The sequence below is a fragment of the Oncorhynchus keta genome, chromosome 25 (genome assembly GCF_023373465.1).
Source record: "Oncorhynchus keta strain PuntledgeMale-10-30-2019 chromosome 25, Oket_V2, whole genome shotgun sequence".
Classification (NCBI taxonomy): domain Eukaryota; kingdom Metazoa; phylum Chordata; class Actinopteri; order Salmoniformes; family Salmonidae; genus Oncorhynchus; species Oncorhynchus keta.
This window is the reverse complement of record NC_068445.1, coordinates 49,217,184-49,238,665: the sequence shown is the minus strand read 5'-3', so window position 1 is coordinate 49,238,665 and position 21,482 is coordinate 49,217,184. Positions and strand designations below refer to the sequence as shown.

The 21,482-nt window shown below is 46.5% G+C and overlaps 1 protein-coding gene and 2 long non-coding RNA genes across 6 annotated transcripts in view; 1 reads left to right on the top strand and 2 right to left on the bottom strand.

The window, feature by feature from the left end:
- Positions 1 to 1,659: 1,659 nt before the first annotated feature.
- On the bottom strand, positions 1,660 to 3,498 carry LOC127911890 (uncharacterized). 4 transcript variants are annotated; one of them, XR_008079784.1, is made up of 5 exons: positions 3,300 to 3,490; positions 2,614 to 3,232; positions 2,476 to 2,546; positions 1,987 to 2,337; positions 1,660 to 1,919 (listed from the first exon to the last, which is right to left on the bottom strand). It is a non-coding gene; the product is annotated as an uncharacterized LOC127911890 (long non-coding RNA). The 4 variants fall into 4 exon arrangements; XR_008079785.1 differs by having other exon boundaries at positions 2,614 to 3,299; positions 3,367 to 3,487; XR_008079786.1 differs by having other exon boundaries at positions 3,367 to 3,487.
- A 4,820-nt stretch (positions 3,499 to 8,318) lies between these two features.
- Positions 8,319 to 9,931, top strand: LOC127911891 (uncharacterized). Its single transcript, XR_008079787.1, has 3 exons — positions 8,319 to 9,756; positions 9,797 to 9,836; positions 9,877 to 9,931. It is a non-coding gene; the product is annotated as an uncharacterized LOC127911891 (long non-coding RNA).
- Positions 9,932 to 9,971: 40 nt separating this feature from the next.
- Positions 9,972 to 21,482, bottom strand: part of tmem8b (transmembrane protein 8B) — a 323,154-nt gene continuing 311,643 nt past the window's right edge. The window contains exon 13 of the mRNA XM_052479892.1: positions 9,972 to 10,313. Coding sequence (XP_052335852.1) covers positions 9,972 to 10,313 — 342 coding nt within the window. The remainder of the gene's footprint in view (positions 10,314 to 21,482) is intronic.

Genomic DNA, 21,482 nt, shown 5'->3' with positions numbered 1-21,482 from the left:
ATTGAAGAGGTATTGATGAGCAAAGTCCCAATCTTTAATACAAAGCTAACTTCACCGGAGTCCTCTACTCTTTTCTCCTCTCCTCTCCTCTCCTCTCCTCTCCTCTCCTCTCCTCTCCTCTCCTCTCCTCTCCTCTCCTCTCCTCTCCTCTCCTCTCCTCTGCTACCCTCTCTCCTCTCCTTGCATCAACTCTCAACCACCTCTCCTCTCTCCTCCTCCTCCTCTGCTACCCCTCTCTCCTCTCCTTTCATCACCTCTCAACCTCCTCTCTTCTCCTCTCCTCTCCTCTTCTTCTCTCCTTTCCTCTGCTACCCCTCTCTCCTCATCCTCTCAACCTCCTCTCCTTCTCTCTTCCCCCTCTCTCCTCATCCTCTCAACCTCCTCTCCTTCTCTCTTCCCCCTCTCTCCTCATCCTCTCAACCTCCTCTCATTCTCTCTTCCCCTCTCTCCTCATCCTCTCAACCTCCTCTCCTTCTCTCGTCCCCTCTCTCCTCATCCTCTCAACCTCCCCTCCTTCTCTCTTCCCCCTCTCTCCTCATCCTCTCAACCTCCTCTCCTTCTCTCGCCCCCTCTCTCCTCATCCTCTCAACCTCCCCTCCTTCTCTCGTCCCCCTCTCTCTCCTCATCCTCTCAACCTCCCCTCCTTCTCTCGTCCCCCTCTCTCCTCATCCTCTCAACCTCCTCTCCTTCTCTCTTCCCCCTCTCTCCTCATCCTCTCAACCTCCCCTCCTTCTCTCGTCCCCCTCTCTCCTCATCCTCTCAACCTCCTCTCCTTCTCTCGTCCCTCTCTCTCCTCATCCTCTCAACCTCCCCTCCTTCTCTCTTCCCCCTCTCTCCTCATCCTCTCAACCTCCCCTCCTTCTCTCGTCCCCCTCTCTCCTCATCCTCTCAACCTCCTCTCCTTCTCTCATCCCCCTCTCTCCTCATCCTCTCAACCTCCTCTCCTTCTCTCGTCCCCCTCTCTCCTCATCCTCTCAACCTCCCCTCCTTCTCTCTTCCCCCTCTCTCCTCATCCTCTCAACCTCCCCTCCTTCTCTCGTCCCCCTCTCTCCTCATCCTCTCAACCTCCTCTCCTTCTCTCGTCCCCCTCTCTCCTCATCCTCTCAACCTCCTCTCCTTCTCTCGTCCCCCTCTCTCCTCATCCTCTCAACCTCCTCTCCTTCTCTCGTCCCCCTCTCTCCTCATCCTCTCAACCTCCTCTCCTTCTCTCGTCCCCCTCTCTCCTCATCCTCTCAACCTCCTCTCCTTCTCTCGTCCCCCTCTCTCCTCATCCTCTCAACCTCCTCTCCTTCTCTCGTCCCCCTCTCCTCATCCTCTCAACCTCCTCTCCTCTCCTCTGCTACCCTCTCTCCTCTCCTCTCCTTCTCTCTTCCCCCTCTCTCCTCATCCTCTCAACCTCCTCTCCTCTCCCCTCCTCTTCTCCTCTCCTCTCCTCTTCTTCTCTCCTTTCCTCTGCTACCCCTCTCTCCTCTCCTCATCCTCTCAACCTCCTCTCCTTCTCTCGTCCCCCTCTCTCCTCATCCTCTCAACCTCCCCTCCTTGCCTGTCTGGTGACTGCGGACTTCCATTATACCAGCTACTGAAATATTATGTCTTGTTTTCCACATCACCACTCATTCCACATTAAGAGCCACGGAAACAAATAAACACATCATTGAGTACAGAAAAAAGAAACATTTATTTATAGTGAATTGTCTGTTCCGGTGGGGAACAGGTCCTGACTAACAACTGGAGGTTTGAGGTCTTATTGTGATGGTCACTACTCTCTGGTATAAACCTGTTGGCCTTCTGTAGCATCCAGCTGTCTCTCTCTGTAAGTATGGTCACTACTCTATCTCTGGTATAAACCTGTTAGCCTTCTGTAGCATCCAGCTGTCTCTCTCTGTAAGTATGGTCACTACTCTATCTCTGGTATAAACCTGTTAGCCTTCTGTAGCATCTAGCTGCCTCTCTCTGTAAGTATGGTCACTACTCTCTGGTATAAACCTGTTAGCCTTCTGTAGCATCTTGCTGCCTCTCTCTGTAAGTATGGTCACTACTCTCTGGTATAAACCTGTTAGCCTTCTGTAGCATCCAGCTGTCTCTCTCTGTAAGTATGGTCACTACTCTCTGGTATAAACTTGTTGGCCTTCTGTAGCATCCAGCTGCCTCTCTCTGTAAGTATGGTCACTACTCTGGTCACTACTCTATCTCTGGTATAAACCTGTTAGCCTTCTGTAGCATCCAGCTGTCTCTCTCTGTAAGTATGGTCACTACTCTCTGGTATAAACCTGTTAGCCTTCTGTAGCATCCAGCTGTCTCTCTCTGTAATTATGGTCACTACTCTCTGGTATAAACCTGTTAGCCTTCTGTAGCATCCAGCTGCCTCTCTCTGTAAGTATGGTCACTACTCTATCTCTGGTATAAACCTGTTAGCCTTCTGTAGCATCCAGCTGCCTCTCTCTGTAAGTATGGTTACTACTCTCTGGTATAAACCTGTTGGCCTTCTGTAGCATCCAGCTGTCTCTCTCTGTAAGTATGGTCACTACTCTATCTCTGGTATAAACCTGTTAGCCTTCTGTAGCATCTTGCTGCCTCTCTCTGTAAGTATGGTCACTACTCTCTGGTATAAACCTGTTAGCCTTCTGTAGCATCTAGCTGTCTCTCTCTGTAAGTATGGTCACTACTCTCTGGTATAAACCTGTTAGCCTTCTGTAGCATCTGGCTGCCTCTCTCTGTAAGTATGGTCACTACTCTATCTCTGGTATAAACCTGTTAGCCTTCTGTAGCATCCAGCTGCCTCTCTCTGTAAGTATGGTCACTACTCTCTGGTATAAACCTGTTAGCCTTCTGTAGCATCCAGCTGTCTCTCTCTGTAAGTATGGTCACTACTCTCTGGTATAAACCTGTTAGCCTTCTGTAGCATCCAGCTGTCTCTCTCTGTAAGTATGGTCACTACTCTATCTCTGGTATAAACCTGTTAGCCTTCTGTAGCATCCAGCTGTCTCTCTCTGTAAGTATGGTCACTACTCTCTGGTATAAACCTGTTAGCCTTCTGTAGCATCCAGCTGTCTCTCTCTGTAAGTATGGTCACTACTCTATCTCTGGTATAAACCTGTTAGCCTTCTGTAGCATCCAGCTGTCTCTCTCTGTAAGTATGGTCACTACTCTATCTCTGGTATAAACCTGTTAGCCTTCTGTAGCATCCAGCTGCCTCTCTCTGTAAGTATGGTCACTACTCTCTGGTATAAACCTGTTAGCCTTCTGTAGCATCTAGCTGTCTCTCTCTGTAAGTATGGTTACTACTCTCTGGTATAAACCTGTTAGCCTTCTGTAGCATCTTGCTGCCTCTCTCTGTAAGTATGGTCACTACTCTCTGGTATAAACCTGTTAGCCTTCTGTAGCATCCAGCTGTCTCTCTCTGTAAGTATGGTCACTACTCTCTGGTATAAACTTGTTGGCCTTCTGTAGCATCCAGCTGCCTCTCTCTGTAAGTATGGTTACTACTCTATCTCTGGTATAAACCTGTTAGCCTTCTGTAGCATCCAGCTGTCTCTCTCTGTAAGTATGGTCACTACTCTCTGGTATAAACCTGTTAGCCTTCTGTAGCATCCAGCTGTCTCTCTCTGTAATTATGGTCACTACTCTCTGGTATAAACCTGTTAGCCTTCTGTAGCATCCAGCTGCCTCTCTCTGTAAGTATGGTCACTACTCTATCTCTGGTATAAACCTGTTAGCCTTCTGTAGCATCCAGCTGCCTCTCTCTGTAAGTATGGTCACTACTCTCTGGTATAAACCTGTTAGCCTTCTGTAGCATCTAGCTGTCTCTCTCTGTAAGTATGGTTACTACTCTCTGGTATAAACCTGTTAGCCTTCTGTAGCATCCAGCTGCCTCTCTCTGTAAGTATGGTCACTACTCTCTGGTATAAACCTGTTAGCCTTCTGTAGCATCTAGCTGTCTCTCTCTGTAAGTATGGTCACTACTCTCTGGTATAAACCTGTTAGCCTTCTGTAGCATCTGGCTGTCTCTCTCTGTAAGTATGGTCACTACTCTATCTCTGGTATAAACCTGTTAGCCTTCTGTAGCATCCAGCTGCCTCTCTCTGTAACTATGGTCACTACTCTCTGGTATAAACCTGTTAGCCTTCTGTAGCATCCAGCTGTCTCTCTCTGTAAGTATGGTCACTACTCTATCTCTGGTATAAACCTGTTAGCCTTCTGTAGCGTCTAGCTGTCTCTCTCTGTAAGTATGGTCACTACTCTATCTCTGGTATAAACCTGTTAGCCTTCTGTAGCGTCTAGCTGTCTCTCTCTGTAAGTATGGTCACTACTCTATCTCTGGTATAAACCTGTTAGCCTTCTGTAGCATCCAGCTGCCTCTCTCTGTAAGTATGGTCACTACTCTATCTCTGGTATAAACCTGTTAGCCTTCTGTAGCATCCAGCTGTCTCTCTCTGTAAGTATGGTCACTACTCTCTGGTATAAACCTGTTAGCCTTCTGTAGCATCTCGCTGTCTCTCTCTGTAACTATGGTCACTACTCTATCTCTGGTATAAACCTGTTAGCCTTCTGTAGCATCTTGCTGCCTCTCTCTGTAACTATGGTCAAACTTCTGTCTCTCTACTGTAGCTCTAATGGATATAACACATCTAGCATTACTGTAACTCTATGGACTAAACTCTAACTGTAGCAATATTCATGGCTATACTGTAGCTACATGTACAATCACCTGCCCCTTTATATGGCCTTACTACAGCTCTACGGCATTCACGTAGCTACAAACATTCAGCTACCCCTTTATAAGGCCTTACTACAGTTCTATGGCATTCACGTAGCTACAAACATTCAATTGCTCTTCTGTATATTATGGCCTGTACTGTCTGTTCTCTGTATGTGGCTTATAGCTCTATGGCCATACAGTAGATTTATACGATCAGCTGCCCCTCTATGGCCTTACTACAGATCTATGGCAGCCAGCTTCCCTCTATGGCCTTACTACAGATCTATGGCAGCCAGCTTCCCTCTATGGCCTTACCACAGATCTATGGCAGTCAGCTTCCCTCTATGGCCTTACTACAGATCTATGGCAGCCAGCTTCCCTCTATGGCCTTACTACAGATCTATGGCAGCCAGCTTCCCTCTATGGCCTTACTACAGATCTATGGCAGCCAGCTTCCCTCTATGGCCTTACTACAGATCTATGGCAGCCAGCTTCCCTCTATGGCCTTACCACAGATCTATGGCAGTCAGCTTCCCTCTATGGCCTTACTACAGATCTATGGCAAGCAGATGCCCCTCTATGGCCTTACTACAGATCTATGGCAGGCAGCTTCCCTCTATGGCCTTACTACAGATCTATGGCAGGCAGCTTCCCTCTATGGCCTTACTACAGATCTATGGCAAGCAGATGCCCCTCGATAGGCTTTAATTCTATGGCAGGCAGCTTCCCTCTATGGCCTTACCACAGATCTATGGCAGTCAGCTTCCCTCTATGGCCTTACTACAGATCTATGGCAGGCAGCTTCCCTCTATGGCCTTACTACAGATCTATGGCAAGCAGATGCCCCTCTATGGCCTTACTACAGATCTATGGCAGGCAGCTTCCCTCTATGGCCTTACTACAGATCTATGGCAAGCAGATGCCCCTCTATGGCCTTACTACAGATATATGGCAGCCAGCTTCCCTCTATGGCCTTACTACAGATCTATGGCAAGCAGATGCCCCTCTATGGCCTTACTACAGATCTATGGCAGGCAGCTTCCCTCTATGGCCTTACTACAGATCTATGGCAAGCAGATGCCCCTCTATGGCCTTACTACAGATCTATGGCAGCCAGCTTCCCTCTATGGTCTTACTACAGATCTATGGTAGTCAGCTTCCCTCTATGGCCTTACTACAGATCTATGGCAGGCAGCTTCCCTCTATGGCCTTACTACAGATCTATGGCAAGCAGCTTCCCTCTATGGCCTTACTACAGATCTATGGCAAGCAGCTTCCCTCTATGGCCTTACTACAGATCTATGGCAAGCAGCTTCCCTCTATGGCCTTACTACAGATCTATGGCAGTCAGCTTCCCTCTATGGCCTTACTACAGATCTATGGCAAGCAGATGCCCCTCTATGGCCTTACTACAGATCTATGGCAAGCAGATGCCCCTCTATAGGCTTTAATTCTATGGCAGTCAGCTGCCCCTCCTTTATGGCCTGTAGTGTTGACAACCAGCAGACTGTGTGTAAAGGCGATACGTTGCAATACAAAAGACTATTAACATTCCACAGTACAACAATATTGTATACATTTGACCAATGTGGCACTGGTGAGGCTTTATACACGCATCTAAAAACTAAATGTACAGTATTATCACATTTTTGTGTCTCAGTGCAAAATATATTATGTTGAAAAATAACAAAAACGTGCCCTTGTTGTATTTAATTCCATTTCCGTGCACAAACAACAGAACGAATCAACATAGCTAGAAAGGTCTTCAATAGAGGCTGTGTTCCAAATGGCATCCTGTTCCCCATAGAGTACACTATGTTGACCAGCAGCCGTAGGACCTGGTCAACACCAGCAGCCATAGGACCTGGTCAACACCAGCAGCCGTATGACCTGGTCAAAACCAGCAGCCGTAGGACCTGGTCAACACCAGCAGCCGTAGGACCTGGTCAACACCAGCAGCCGTAGGACCTGGTCAACACCAGCAGTCGTAGGACCTGGTCAACACCAGCAGCCGTAGGACCTGGTCAACACCAGCAGCCGTAGGACCTGGTCAACACCAGCAGCCGTAGGACCTGGTCAACACCAGCAGCCGTAGGACCTGGTCAACACCAGCAGCCGTAGGACCTGGTCAACACCAGCAGCCGTAGGACCTGGTCAACACCAGCAGCCGTAGGACCTGGTCAACACCGTAGGACCTGGTCAACACTGTAGGACCTGGTCAACACCGTAGGCCCTGGTCAACACCGTAGGACCTGGTCAACACCGTAGGCCCTGGTCAACACCGTAGGCCCTGGTCAATACCATAGGACCTGGTCAACACTGTAGGCCCTGGTCAACACCGTAGGCCCTGGTCAACACCGTAGGCCCTGGTCAACAATAGTTCTGCTACAAAGGGAACAAGGTGCCATTTGGAATGAAAACCATTGTTAAATAACACACCTATGGTGTCTGTATTAGGGCATCCTCAGTCTGACCAGGACCTAATAATGCCTGCTGAGACTGACGCTGTCCTAATATGGGCACCGTACAGACCTAATGTTACAGTCACCGTCAGGTAGCAGCAGTGTTCTCAGCTTCGTCTTTAAAAAGTACAGTATCCACAAACAATAGTCTCTTACTGTACTGTACGTTCACAACCCCAACAATGTCAACAGAATAATATAATTATGGTGGTGTTGAATAATCATGACTATAACAGATCAATAGAATAATATAATTATGGTAGTATTGAATAATCATGGCTTTAACAGACAGACAGACAGACAGACTCAAGTGTGTCGCCTGCTTTAACTGGTTACATTACAGTTGGTTCAAGTTCTCTGGCTTTGTTTTCCCGTCTGAATCCCCGGGGAGAGAAGGCAATGGAAGGACAGTCAGCCAGCCAGTCAGCCAGTCAGCCAGCCAGTCAGCCAGTCAGCCAGTCAGCCAGCCAGTCAGCCAGTCAGCCAGTCAGCCAGCCAGTCAGCCAGCCAGCCAGCCAGCCAGCCAATCAGTCAGGAAGTCAGCCAGTCAGCCAGCCAGTCAGCCAGCCAGTCAGCCAGCCAGCCAGCCAGCCAGCCAGCCAGCCAATCAGCCAGCCAATCAGTCAGGAAGTCAGCCAGCCAGCCAGCCAGCCAGCCAGCCAGCCAGCCAGCCAGCCAGCCAATCAACCAGCCAATCAGTCAGCCAGCCAGTCAGCCAGCCAGTCAGCCAGCCAGCCAATCAGTCAGCCAGTCAGTCAGGAAGTCAGCCAGTCAGTCAGCCAGCCAGCCAGCCAGCCAGCCAGCCAGCCAGCCAATCAGCCAGCCAATCAGCTAGCCAATCAGTCAGCCAGCCAGTCAGCCAGCCAGTCAGCCAGCCAGCCAATCAGTCAGGAAGTCAGCCAGTCAGCCAGCCAGTCAGCCAGCCAGCCAGCCAGTCAGTCAGTCAGTCAGCCAGCCAGCCAATCAGCCAGCCAATCAGTCAGGAAGTCAGCCAGTCAGCCAGCCAGCCAGCCAGTCAGCCAGCCAGCCAGCCAGCCAGCCAGCCAATCAGCCAGCCAATTAGTCAGCCAGCCAGCCAGCCAGTCAGCCAGTCAGCCAGTCAGCCAGCCAGCCAATCAGTCAGCCAGTCAGTCAGTCAGCCAGTCAGCCAGCCAGTCAGCCTAGCCAGTCAGCCAGCTAATCAGTCAGACAGTCGGTCAGAAAGCCTGTCAGTCAGACAGTTAGTAGGTGTTAGATCCCATCGCCGTGCCAGCTGGTAGAGTCAGTCAGTTATGTAATCAGCTGGTACAGTCAGTCAGAGTTAGGGCTAGATCCCATCCTCGGCTGGTACACTCAGTCAGTACGTGATAGATCCCATCCTCGGCTGGCACACTCAGTCAGTAGCTGCTAGATCCCACATCCAGCTGGTACAGTCAGTCAGTCAGTCAGTCAGTCAGTAGGTGCTATAGCCTACTTCCAGCGGGTACAGTCAGTCAGTCAGTAGATGTTATATCCCATGTCTAGCTGGTACAGTCAGTCAGTCAGTAGGTGCTAGATCCCACATCCATCCGGTACAGTCAGTAAGTCAGTAGATGTTATATCCCATGTCCTGCTGGTACAGTCAGTCAGTAGGTGCTAGATCCCGTGTCCAGCTGGTACAGTCAGTCAATAGGTGCTAGATCCCGTGTCCAGCTGGTACAGTCAGTCAATAGGTGCTAGATCCTATGTCCATCTGGTACAGTCAGTCAGTAGGTGCTAGATCCCACATCCATCCGGTACAGTCAGTAAGTCAGTAGATGTTATATCCCATGTCCTGCTGGTACAGTCAGTAAGTAGGTGCTAGATCCCGTGTCCAGCTGGTACAGTCAGTCAATAGGTGCTAGATCCCGTGTCCAGCTGGTACAGTCAGTCAATAGGTGCTAGATCCCGTGTCCAGCTGGTACAGTCAGTCAATAGGTGCTAGATCCTATGTCCATCTGGTACAGTCAGTCAATAGGTGCTAGATCCCGTGTCCAGCTGGTACAGTCAGTCAATAGGTGCTAGATCCTATGTCCAGCTGGTACAGTCAGTCAATAGGTGCTAGATCCCGTGTCCAGCTGGTACAGTCAGTCAATAGGTGCTAGATCCCGTGTCCAGCTGGTACAGTCAGTCAGTAGGTGCTAGATCCCACATCCATCCGGTACAGTCAGTAAGTCAGTAGATGTTATATCCCATGTCCTGCTGGTACAGTCAGTCAGTAGGTGCTAGATCCCGTGTCCAGCTGGTACAGTCAGTCAATAGGTGCTAGATCCCGTGTCCAGCTGGTACAGTCAGTCAGTAGGTGCTAGATCCCACATCCATCCGGTACAGTCAGTAAGTCAGTAGATGTTATATCCCATGTCCTGCTGGTACAGTCAGTCAATAGGTGCTAGATCCCGTGTCCTGCTGGTACAGTCAGTCAGTAGGTGCTAGATCCCGTGTCCAGCTGGTACAGTCAGTCAATAGGTGCTAGAATCTCTCTTCAGCTGGTACAGTCAGTCATTCAGTCAGTAGATGTTATATCCCACATCCATCCGGTACAGTCAGTAAGTCAGAAGATGTTATATCCCATGTCCTGCTGGTACAGTCAGTCAGTAGGTGCTAGATCCCATGTCCTGCTGGTACAGTCAGTCAGTAGGTGCTAGATCCCGTGTCCAGCTGGTACAGTCAGTCAGTAGGTGTTAGAACCTCTCTTCAGCTGGTACAGTCAGTCAATAGGTGCTAGATCCCGTGTCCAGCTGGTACAGTCAGTCAGTAGGTGTTAGAACCTCTCTTCAGCTGGTACAGTCAGTCAGAGTTACTGATCTCAGGCATCAGCTGATACTAATACTATTGATAGCGACTATGGCAGGGACTGGGTCCACCAATCCCATCTCCTCGTGCTCGTTGACGCACAGCTGGTAGCCACACCCCCTCCGACGTTTCAGAGGTGTGAGCTTGGTGCGGGGCTTGGCGCGGGGAGGGAGCAGGAAGCCCACGCTGCCGGCGATCAGCATGTGCCAGATAGAGTGTATGTAGAAGTAGTTGTCCTCTGTCTCCACGAAGGCATAGAGAGCCACGGCTGAAACCGCTATCATCGTCCCCGGGAACAGAAAGAACGCCCAGCGCTTCCAGGTCGGAGGGTAACATCGCCGCCGTCGCACTGTACGCACCGTCTGGAGGGGGAGGGGGGAGACAGATAGTTGGGGAGGGAGGGGGGAGACACAGATAGTTGGGGAGGGAGGGGGAGACAGATAGTTGGGGAGGGAGGGGGAGACAGAAATAGTTGGGGAGGGAGGGGGAGACACAGATAGTTGGGGAGGGAGGGGAGACACAGATAGTTAGGGGAGGGAGGGGGAGACACAGATAGTTGGGGAGGGAGGGGGAGACACAGATAGTTGGGGAGGGAGGGGGAGACACAGATAGTTGGGGAGGGAGGGGGAGACACAGATAGTTGGGGGAGGGAGGGGGAGACACAGATAGTTGGGGGAGGGAGGGGGAGACAGATAGTTGGGGAGGGAGGGGGAGACACAGATAGTTGGGGAGAGGGAGGGGGAGACAGATAGTTGGGGAGGGAGGGGGAGACACAGATAGTTGGGGAGAGGGAGGGGGAGACAGATAGTTGGGGAGGGAGGGGGAGACACAGATAGTTGGGGAGGGAGGGGGAGACAGATAGTTGGGGGAGGGAGGGGGAGACACAGATAGTTGGGGGAGGGAGGGGGAGACACAGATAGTTGGGGAGGGAGGGGGAGACACAGATAGTTGGGGAGAGGGAGGGGGGAGACAGATAGTTGGGGAGGGAGGGGGGAGACACAGATAGTTGGGGAGGGAGGGGGAGACAGATAGTTGGGGGAGGGAGGGGGAGACAGATAGTTGGGGAGGGAGGGGGAGACACAGATAGTTGGGGAGAGGGAGGGGGCGACAGATAGTTGGGGAGGTAGGGGGGAGACACAGATAGTTGGGGAGGGAGGGGGGAGACACAGATAGTTGCGGGGAGGGAGGGGGGAGACAGAGACACAGTCAGAGAGTAGATCCCCAGCTTCATTAATTATTAACAAGACACAGATCAATAACACATAATAACAACACAATCAAAAGAACAATAACACATAATAGTAACAAGACCACGTGCACCTTAGGAGCAATAGGAGAGTCCCTAGAATTAGGAGAAAGGCATCCGACTCTGGGAGTACTGTTCAACTGTTCACTGTATCTATAGGTCAGGAACTAGGAGAGTACTGTTCAACTGTTCACTGTATCTATAGGTCAGGAACTAGGAGAGTACTGTTCAACTGTTCACTGTATCTATTGGTCTAGGAACTAGGAGAGTACTGTTCAACTGTTCACTGTATCTATTGGTCTAGGAACTAGGAGAGTACTGTTCAACTGTTCACTGTATCTATTGGTCTAGGAACTAGGAGAGTACTGTTCAACTGTTCACTGTATCTATAGGTCTAGGAACTAGGAGAGTACTGTTCAACTGTTCACTGTATCTATAGGTCAGGAACTAGGAGAGTACTGTTCAACTGTTCACTGTATCTATTGGTCTAGGAACTAGGAGAGTACTGTTCAACTGTTCACTGTATCTATTGGTCTAGGAACTAGGAGAGTACTGTTCAACTGTTCCCTGTATCTATTGGTCTAGGAACTAGGAGAGTACTGTTCAACTGTTCACTGTATCTATTGGTGTAGGAATTAGGAGAGTACTGTTCAACTGTTCCCTGTATCTATTGGTCTAGGAACTAGGAGAGTACTGTTCAACTGTTCACTGTATCTATAGGTCTAGGAACTAGGAGAGTACTGTTCAACTGTTCACTGTATCTATAGGTCTAGGAACTAGGAGAGTACTGTTCAACTGTTCACTGTATCTATAGGTCTAGGAACTAGGAGAGTACTGTTCAACAGTTCACTGTATCTATAGGTCAGGAACTAGGAGAGTACTGTTCAACTGTTCACTGTATCTATTGGTCTAGGAACTAGGAGAGTACTGTTCAACTGTTCACTGTATCTATTGGTCTAGGAACTAGGAGAGTACTGTTCAACTGTTCACTGTATCTATAGGTCAGGAACTAGGAGAGTACTGTTCAACTGTTCACTGTATCTATAGTCTAGGAACTAGGAGAGTACTGTTCAACTGTTCACTGTATCTATAGGTCAGGAACTAGGAGAGTACTGTTCAACTGTTCACTGTATCTATAGGTCTAGGAACTAGGAGAGTACTGTTCAACTGTTCACTGTATCGATTGGTCTAGGAACTAGGAGAGTACCGTTCAACTGTTCACTGTATCTATTGGTCTAGGAACTAGGAGAGTACTGTTCAACTGTTCACTGTATCTATAGGTCTAGGAACTAGGAGAGTACTGTTCAACTGTTCACTGTATCTATTGGTCTAGGAACTAGGAGAGTACTGTTCAACTGTTCCCTGTATCTATTGGTCTAGGAACTAGGAGAGTACTGTTCAACTGTTCCCTGTATCTATAGGTCTAGGAACTAGGAGAGTTCTGTTCAACTGTTCACTGTATCTATTGGTCTAGGAACTAGGAGAGTACTGTTCAACTGTTCACTGTATCTATTGGTCTAGGAACTAGGAGAGTACTGTTCAACTGTTCACTGTATCTATAGGTCTAGGAACTAGGAGAGTTCTGTTCAACTGTTCACTGTATCTATTGGTCTAGGAACTAGGAGAGCACCGTTCAACTGTTCACTGTATCTATTGGTCTAGGAACTAGGAGAGTACTGTTCAACTGTTCACTGTATCTATAGGTCTAGGAACTAGGAGAGTACTGTTCAACTGTTCACTGTATCTATAGGTCTAGGAACTAGGAGAGTACTGTTCAACTGTTCACTGTATCTATTGGTCTAGGAACTAGGAGAGTACTGTTCAACTGTTCACTGTATCTATAGGTCTAGGAACTAGGAGAGTACTGTTCAACTGCTCACTGTATCTATAGGTCTAGGAACTAGGAGAGTACTGTTCAACTGTTCACTGTATCTATTGGTCTAGGAACTAGGAGAGTACTGTTCAACTGTTCACTGTATCTATAGGTCTAGGAACTAGGAGAGTACTGTTCAACTGCTCACTGTATCTATTGGTCTAGGAACTAGGAGAGTACTGTTCAACTGTTCAACTGTATCTATTGGTCTAGGAAATAGGAGAGTACTGTTCAACTGTTCACTGTATCTATAGTTCTAGGAACTAGGAGAGTACTGTTCAACTGTATCTATTGGTCTAGGAACTAGGAGAGTACTGTTCAACTGTTCACTGTATCTATAGGTCTAGGAACTAGGAGAGTACTGTTCAACTGTTCACTGTATCTATTGGTCTAGGAACTAGGAGAGTACTGTTCAACTGTTCACTGTATCTATTGGTCTAGGAACTAGGAGAGTACTGTTCAACTGTTCACTGTATCTATAGGTCAGGAACTAGGAGAGTACTGTTCAACTGTTCACTGTATCTATAGGTCAGGAACTAGGAGAGTACTGTTCAACTGTATCTATTGGTCTAGGAACTAGGAGAGTACTGTTCAACTGTTCACTGTATCTATAGGTCTAGGAACTAGGAGAGTACTGTTCAACTGTTCACTGTATCTATAGGTCTAGGAACTAGGAGAGCACCGTTCAACTATTCACTGTATCTATTGGTCTAGGAACTAGGAGAGTACTGTTCAACTGTTCACTGTATCTATTGGTCTAGGAACTAGGAGAGTACTGTTCAACTGTTCCCTGTATCTATAGGTCTAGGAACTAGGAGAGTACTGTTCAACTGTTCCCTGTATCTATAGGTCTAGGAACTAGGAGAGTACTGTTCAACTGTTCACTGTATCTATAGGTCTAGGAACTAGGAGAGTACTGTTCAACTGTTCACTGTATCTATTGGTCTAGGAACTAGGAGAGTACTGTTCAACTGCTCACTGTATCTATAGGTCTAGGAACTAGGAGAGTACTGTTCAACTGTTCACTGTATCTATTGGTCTAGGAACTAGGAGAGTACTGTTCAACTGTTCACTGTATCTATAGGTCTAGGAACTAGGAGAGTACTGTTCAACTGCTCACTGTATCTATAGGTCAGGAACTAGGAGAGTACTGTTCAAACTGTCTAGGAACTAGGAGAGTACTGTCAACTGTTCTATTGGTCTAGGAACTAGGAGAGTACTGTTCAACTGTTCACTGTATCTATTGGTCTAGGAACTAGGAGAGTACTGTTCAACTGTTCACTGTATCTATTGGTCTAGGAACTAGGAGAGTACTGTTCAACTGTTCACTGTATCTTGGTCTAGGAACTAGGAGAGTACTGTTCAACTGTTCACTGTATCTATAGGTCTAGGAACTAGGAGAGTACTGTTCAACTGTTCACTGTATCTATTGGTCTAGGAACTAGAGAGTACTGTCAACTGTTCACTGTATCTAGGTTAGGAACTAGGAGAGTACTGTTCAACTGTTCTATATTGGTCTAGGAACTAGGAGAGTACTGTTCAACTGGTCTAGGAACTGTACTGTTCAACTGTTCACTGTATCTATTGGTCTAGGAACTAGGAGAGTACTGTTCAACTGTTCACTGTATCTATTGGTCTAGGAACTAGGAGAGTACTGTTCAACTGTTCACTGTATCTATTGGTCTAGGAACTAGGAGAGTACTGTTCAAACTGTTCACTGTCAACTGTTCTATCTATTGGTCTAGGAACTAGGAGAGTACTGTTCAACTGTTCACTGTATCTATAGGTCTAGGAACTAGGAGAGTTCTGTTCAACTGTTCACTGTATCTATTGGTCTAGGAACTAGGAGAGTACTGTTCAACTGTTCACTGTATCTATTGGTCTAGGAACTAGGAGAGCACCGTTCAACTGTTCACTGTATCTATTGGTCTAGGAACTAGGAGAGTACTGTTCAACTGTTCACTGTATCTATTGGTCTAGGAACTAGGAGAGTACCGTTCAACTGTTCACTGTATCTATTGGTCTAGGAACTAGGAGAGTACTGTTCAACTGTTCAACTGTATCTATTGGTCTAGGAACTAGGAGAGTACTGTTCAACTGTATCTATTGGTCTAGGAACTAGGAGAGTACTGTTCAACTGTTCAACTGTATCTATTGGTCTAGGAAATAGGAGAGTACTGTTCAACTGTTCACTGTATCTATAGGTCAGGAACTAGGAGAGTACCGTTCAACTGTTCACTGTATCTATTGGTCTAGGAACTAGGAGAGTACTGTTCAACTGTTCACTGTATCTATTGGTCTAGGAACTAGGAGAGTACTGTTCAACTGTTCACTGTATCTATAGGTCAGGAACTAGGAGAGTACTGTTCAACTGTTCACTGTATCTATTGGTCTAGGAACTAGGAGAGTACTGTTCAACTGTTCACTGTATCTATAGGTCAGGAACTAGGAGAGTACTGTTCAACTGTTCACTGTATCTATTGGTCTAGGAACTAGGAGAGTACTGTTCAACTGTTCACTGTATCTATAGGTCTAGGAACTAGGAGAGTACTGTTCAACTGTTCACTGTATCTATTGGTCTAGGAACTGGGAGAGTACTGTTCAACTGTTCACTGTATCTATTGGTCTGGGAACTAGGAGAGTACTGTTCAACTGTATCTATAGGTCTAGGAACTAGGAGAGTACTGTTCAACTGTTCACTGTATCTATAGGTCTAGGAACTAGGAGAGCACCGTTATACTGTTCACTGTATCTATTGGTCTAGGAACTAGGAGAGTACCGTTCAACTGTTCACTGTATCTATTGGTCTAGGAACTAGGAGAGTACTGTCGAACTGTTCACTGTATCTATAGGTCTAGGAACTAGGAGAGTACTGTTCAACTGTTCACTGTATCTATAGGTCTAGGAACTAGGAGAGTACTGTTCAACTGTTCACTGTATCTATTGGTCTAGGAACTAGGAGAGTACTGTTCAACTGTTCACTGTATCTATTGGTCTAGGAACTAGGAGAGTACTGTTCAACTGTATCTATTGGTCTAGGAACTAGGAGAGTACTGTTCAACTGTTCACTGTATCTATAGGTCTAGGAACTAGGAGAGTACTGTTCAACTGTTCACTGTATCTATTGGTCTAGGAACTAGGAGAGTACTGTTCAACTGTTCACTGTATCTATTGGTCTAGGAACTAGGAGAGTACTGTTCAACTGTTCACTGTATCTATTGGTCTAGGAACTAGGAGAGTACTGTTCAACTGTTCACTGTATCTATAGGTCTAGGAACTAGGAGAGTACTGTTCAACTGTTCACTGTATCTATTGGTCTAGGAACTAGGAGAGTACTGTTCAACTGTTCACTGTATCTATAGGTCTAGGAACTAGGAGAGTACTGTTCAACTGTTCACTGTATCTATATGTCTAGGAACTAGGAAAGTACTGTTCAACTGTTCACTGTATCTATAGGTCTAGGAACTAGGAGAGTACCGTTCAACTGTTCACTGTATCTATTGGTCTAGGAACTAGGAGAGTACTGTTCAACTGTATCTATAGGTCTAGGATCTAGGAGAGTACGGTTCAACTGTTCACTGTATCTATTGGTCTAGGAACTAGGAGAGTACTGTTCAACTGTTCACTGTATCTATAGGTCAGGAACTAGGAGAGTACTGTTCAACTGTTCACTGTATCTATTGGTCTAGGAACTAGGAGAGTACTGTTCAACTGTTCACTGTATCTATAGGTCTAGGAACTAGGAGAGTACTGTTCAACTGTATCTATTGGTCTAGGAACTGGGAGAGTACTGTTCAACTGTTCACTGTATCTATTGGTCTGGGAACTAGGAGAGTACTGTTCAACTGTATCTATAGGTCTAGGAACTAGGAGAGTACTGTTCAACTGTTCACTGTATCTATAGGTCTAGGAACTAGGAGAGCACCGTTATACTGTTCACTGTATCTATTGGTCTAGGAACTAGGAGAGTACCGTTCAACTGTTCACTGTATCTATTGGTCTAGGAACTAGGAGAGTACTGTCGAACTGTTCACTGTATCTATAGGTCTAGGAACTAGGAGAGTACTGTTCAACTGTTCACTGTATCTATAGGTCTAGGAACTAGGAGAGTACTGTTCAACTGTTCACTGTATCTATTGGTCTAGGAACTAGGAGAGTACTGTTCAACTGTTCACTGTATCTATTGGTCTAGGAACTAGGAGAGTACTGTTCAACTGTATCTATTGGTCTAGGAACTAGGAGAGTACTGTTCAACTGTTCACTGTATCTATAGGTCTAGAAACTAGGAGAGTACTGTTCAACTGTTCACTGTATCTATAGGTCTAGGAACTAGGAGAGTACTGTTCAACTGTTCACTGTATCTATTGGTCTAGGAACTAGGAGAGTACTGTTCAACTGTTCACTGTATCTATAGGTCTAGGAACTAGGAGAGTACTGTTCAACTGTTCACTGTATCTATATGTCTAGGAACTAGGAAAGTACTGTTCAACTGTTCACTGTATCTATAGGTCTGGGAACTAGGAGAGTACCGTTCAACTGTTCACTGTATCTATTGGTCTAGGAACTAGGAGAGTACTGTTCAACTGTATCTATAGGTCTAGGATCTAGGAGAGTACGGTTCAACTGTTCACTGTATCTATTGGTCTAGGAACTAGGAGAGTACTGTTCAACTGTTCACTGTATCTATAGGTCTAGGAACTAGGAGAGTACCGTTCAACTGTTCACTGTATCTATTGGTCTAGGAACTAGGAGAGTACTGTTCAACTGTTCACTGTATCTATAGGTCTAGGAACTAGGAGAGTACTGTTTAACTGCTCACTGTATCTATAGGTCTAGGAACTAGGAGAGTACTGTTCAACTGCTCACTGTATCTATTGGTCTAGGAACTAGGAGAGTACCGTTCAACTGTTCACTGTATCTATTGGTCTAGGAAGTAGGAGAGTACTGTTCAACTGTTCAACTGTATCTATTGGTCTAGGAACGAGGAGAGTACCGTTCAACTGTATCTATTGGTCTAGGAACTAGGAGAGTACTGTTCAACTGTTCACTGTATCTATTGGTCTAGGAACTAGGAGAGTACCGTTCAACTGTTCACTGTATCTATTGGTCTAGGAACTAGGAGAGTACTGTTCAACTGCTCACTGTATCTATTGGTCTAGGAACTAGGAGAGTACCGTTCAACTGTTCACTGTATCTATTGGTCTAGGAAGTAGGAGAGTACTGTTCAACTGTTCAACTGTATCTATTGGTCTAGGAACGAGGAGAGTACCGTTCAACTGTATCTATTGGTCTAGGAACTAGGAGAGTACTGTTCAACTGTTCACTGTATCTATTGGTCTAGGAACTAGGAGAGTACCGTTCAACTGTTCACTGTATCTATTGGTCTAGGAACTAGGAGAGTACTGTCGAACTGTTCACTGTATCTATAGGTCTAGGAGCTAGGAGAGTACTGTTCACCTGTTCACTGTATCTATAGGTCTAGGAACTAGGAGAGTACCGTTCAACTGTTCACTGTATCTATTGGTCTAGGAACTAGGAGAGTACTGTTCAACTGTTCAACTGTATCTATTGGTCTAGGAACGAGGAGAGTACCGTTCAACTGTATCTATTGGTCTAGGAACTAGGAGAGTACTGTTCAACTGTTCACTGTATCTATTGGTCTAGGAACTAGGAGAGTACCGTTCAACTGTTCACTGTATCTATTGGTCTAGGAACTAGGAGAGTACTGTCGAACTGTTCACTGTATCTATAGGTCTAGGAACTAGGAGAGTACTGTTCAACTGTTCACTGTATCTATAGGTCTAGGAACTAGGAGAGTACCGTTCAACTGTTCACTGTATCTATTGGTCTAGGAACTAGGAGAGTACTGTTCAACTGTATCTATAGGTCTAGGAACTAGGAGAGTACGGTTCAACTGTTCACTGTATCTATTGGTCTAGGATCTAGGAGAGTACGGTTCAACTGTTCACTGTATCTATTGGTCTAGGAACTAGGAGAGTACCGTTCAACTGTTCACTGTATCTATAGGTCTAGGAACTAGGAGAGTACTGTTCAACTGTTCACTGTATCTATAGGTCAGGAACTAGGAGAGCACCGTTCAACTGTTCACTGTATCTATAGGTCTAGGAACTAGGAGAGTACCGTTCAACTGTTCACTGTATCTATTGGTCTAGGAACTAGGAGAGTACTGTTCAACTGTTCACTGTATCTATAGGTCTAGGAACTAGGAGAGTACTGTTCAACTGCTCACTGTATCTATAGGTCTAGGAACTAGGAGAGTACTGTTCAACTGTTCACTGTATCTATAGGTCTAGGAACTAGGAGAGTACTGTTCAACTGTTCAAAAGTATCTATTGGTCTAGGAACGAGGAGAGTACCGTTCAACTGTTCACTGTTCACTGTATCTATTGGTCTAGGAACTAGGAGAGTACTGTTCAACTGTTCAAAAGTATCTATTGGTCTAGGAACGAGGAGAGTACCGTTCAACTGTTCACTGTTCACTGTATCTATTGGTCTAGGAACTAGGAGAGTACTGTTCAACTGTTCACTGTATCTATTGGTCTAGGAACTAGGAGAGTACTGTTCAACTGTTCACTGTATCTATAGGTCAGGAACTAGGAGAGTACTGTTCAACTGTTCACTGTATCTATAGGTCTAGGAACTAGGAGAGTACTGTTCAACTGTTCACTGTATCTATTGGTCTAGGAACTAGGAGAGTACTGTTCAACTGTTCACTGTATCTATAGGTCAGGAACTAGGAGAGTACTGTTCAACTGTTCACTGTATCTATAGGTCTAGGAACTAGGACATAAACTTCCCCAGTAAATCTAGCACGCTGTATCTATAGGTCTAGGAACTAGGACATAAACTTCCCCAGTAAATCTAGCACGCTGTATCTATAGGTCTAGGAACTAGGACATAAACTTCCCCAGTAAATCTAGCACGCTGTATCTATAGGTCTAGGAACTAGGACATAAACTTCCCCAGTAAATCTAGCACGCTGTATCTATAGGTCTAGGAACTAGGACATAAACTTCCCCAGTAAATCTAGCACGCTGTATCTATAGGTCTAGGAACTAGGACATAAACTTCCCCAGTAAATCTAGCACGCTGTATCTATAGGTCTAGGAACTAGGACATAAACTTCCCCAGTAAATCTAGCACGCTGTATCTATAGGTCTAGGAACTAGGACATAAACTTCCCCAATAAATCTAGCACGCTGTATCTATAGGTCTAGGAACTAGGACATAAACTTCCCCAGTAAATCTAGCACGCTGTATCTATAGGTCTAGGAACTAGGACATAAACTTCCCCAGTAAATCTAGCACGCTGTATCTATAGGTCTAGGAACTAGGACATAAACTTCCCCAGTAAATCTAGCACGCTGTATCTATAGGTCAGGAACTAGGACATAAACTTCCGTAGTAAATCTAGCTCGCTGTATTTGTCCTGTTGTTCCACAAGTCCATCTCAATCAAGTATCTTACTCAGCAACACCCACGCCTGACTGAGTGATGTATTGTGTGTGTGTGTGTGTGTGTGTGTGTGTGTGTGTGTGTGTGTGTGTGTGTGTGTGTGTGTGTGTGTGTGTGTGTGTGTGTGTGTGTGTGTGTGTGTGTGTGTGTGTGTGTGTGTGTGTGTGTGTGTGTGTGTGTGTGTGTGTGTATATACCAGTGTTTTGCCCTGGGCAGCAATCTCACAGTGAGCTGCTTCCTGCATTTGTCCCAGTCAGTCTCAGGGGTCTCTGTCATCTCAGTCTCAGGGATGTCAGTCTCAGGGGTCTCTATCATCTCAGTCTCAGAGGTCTCTGTCATCGCAGTCTCTGGGGTCTCTGTCATCTCAGTCTCAGGGGTCTCTGTCATGTCAGTCTCAGTGGTCTCTGTCATGTCAGTCTCAGTGGTCTCTATCATCTCAGTCTCAGATGTCTCTGTCATCTCAGTCTCAGGGATGTCAGTCTCAGGGGTCTCTATCATCTCAGTCTCAGAGGTCTCTGTCATCGCAGTCTCTGGGGTCTCTGTCATCTCAGTCTCAGGGGTCTCTATCATCTCAGTCTCAGGGGTCATTGTCATCTCAGTCTCATGGGTCTCTGTCATCTCAGTCTCAGGGGTCTGTGTCATCTCAGTCTCTGGGGTCTCTGTCATCTCAGTCTCAGGGTTCTCTGTCATCTCAGTCTCAGGGGTCATTGTCATCTCAGTCTCAGGGGTCTGTGTCATCTCAGTCTCTGGGGTCTCTGTCATCTCAGTCTCAGGGTTCTCTGTCATCTCAGTCTCAGGGGTCATTGTCATCTCAGTCTCAGGGGTCTCTGTCATCTCAGTCTCAGGGGTCTCTGTCATCTCAGTCTCAGGGGTCTCTGTCATCTCAGTCTCTGGGGTCTCTGTCATCTCAGTCTCAGGGTTCTCTGTCATCTCAGT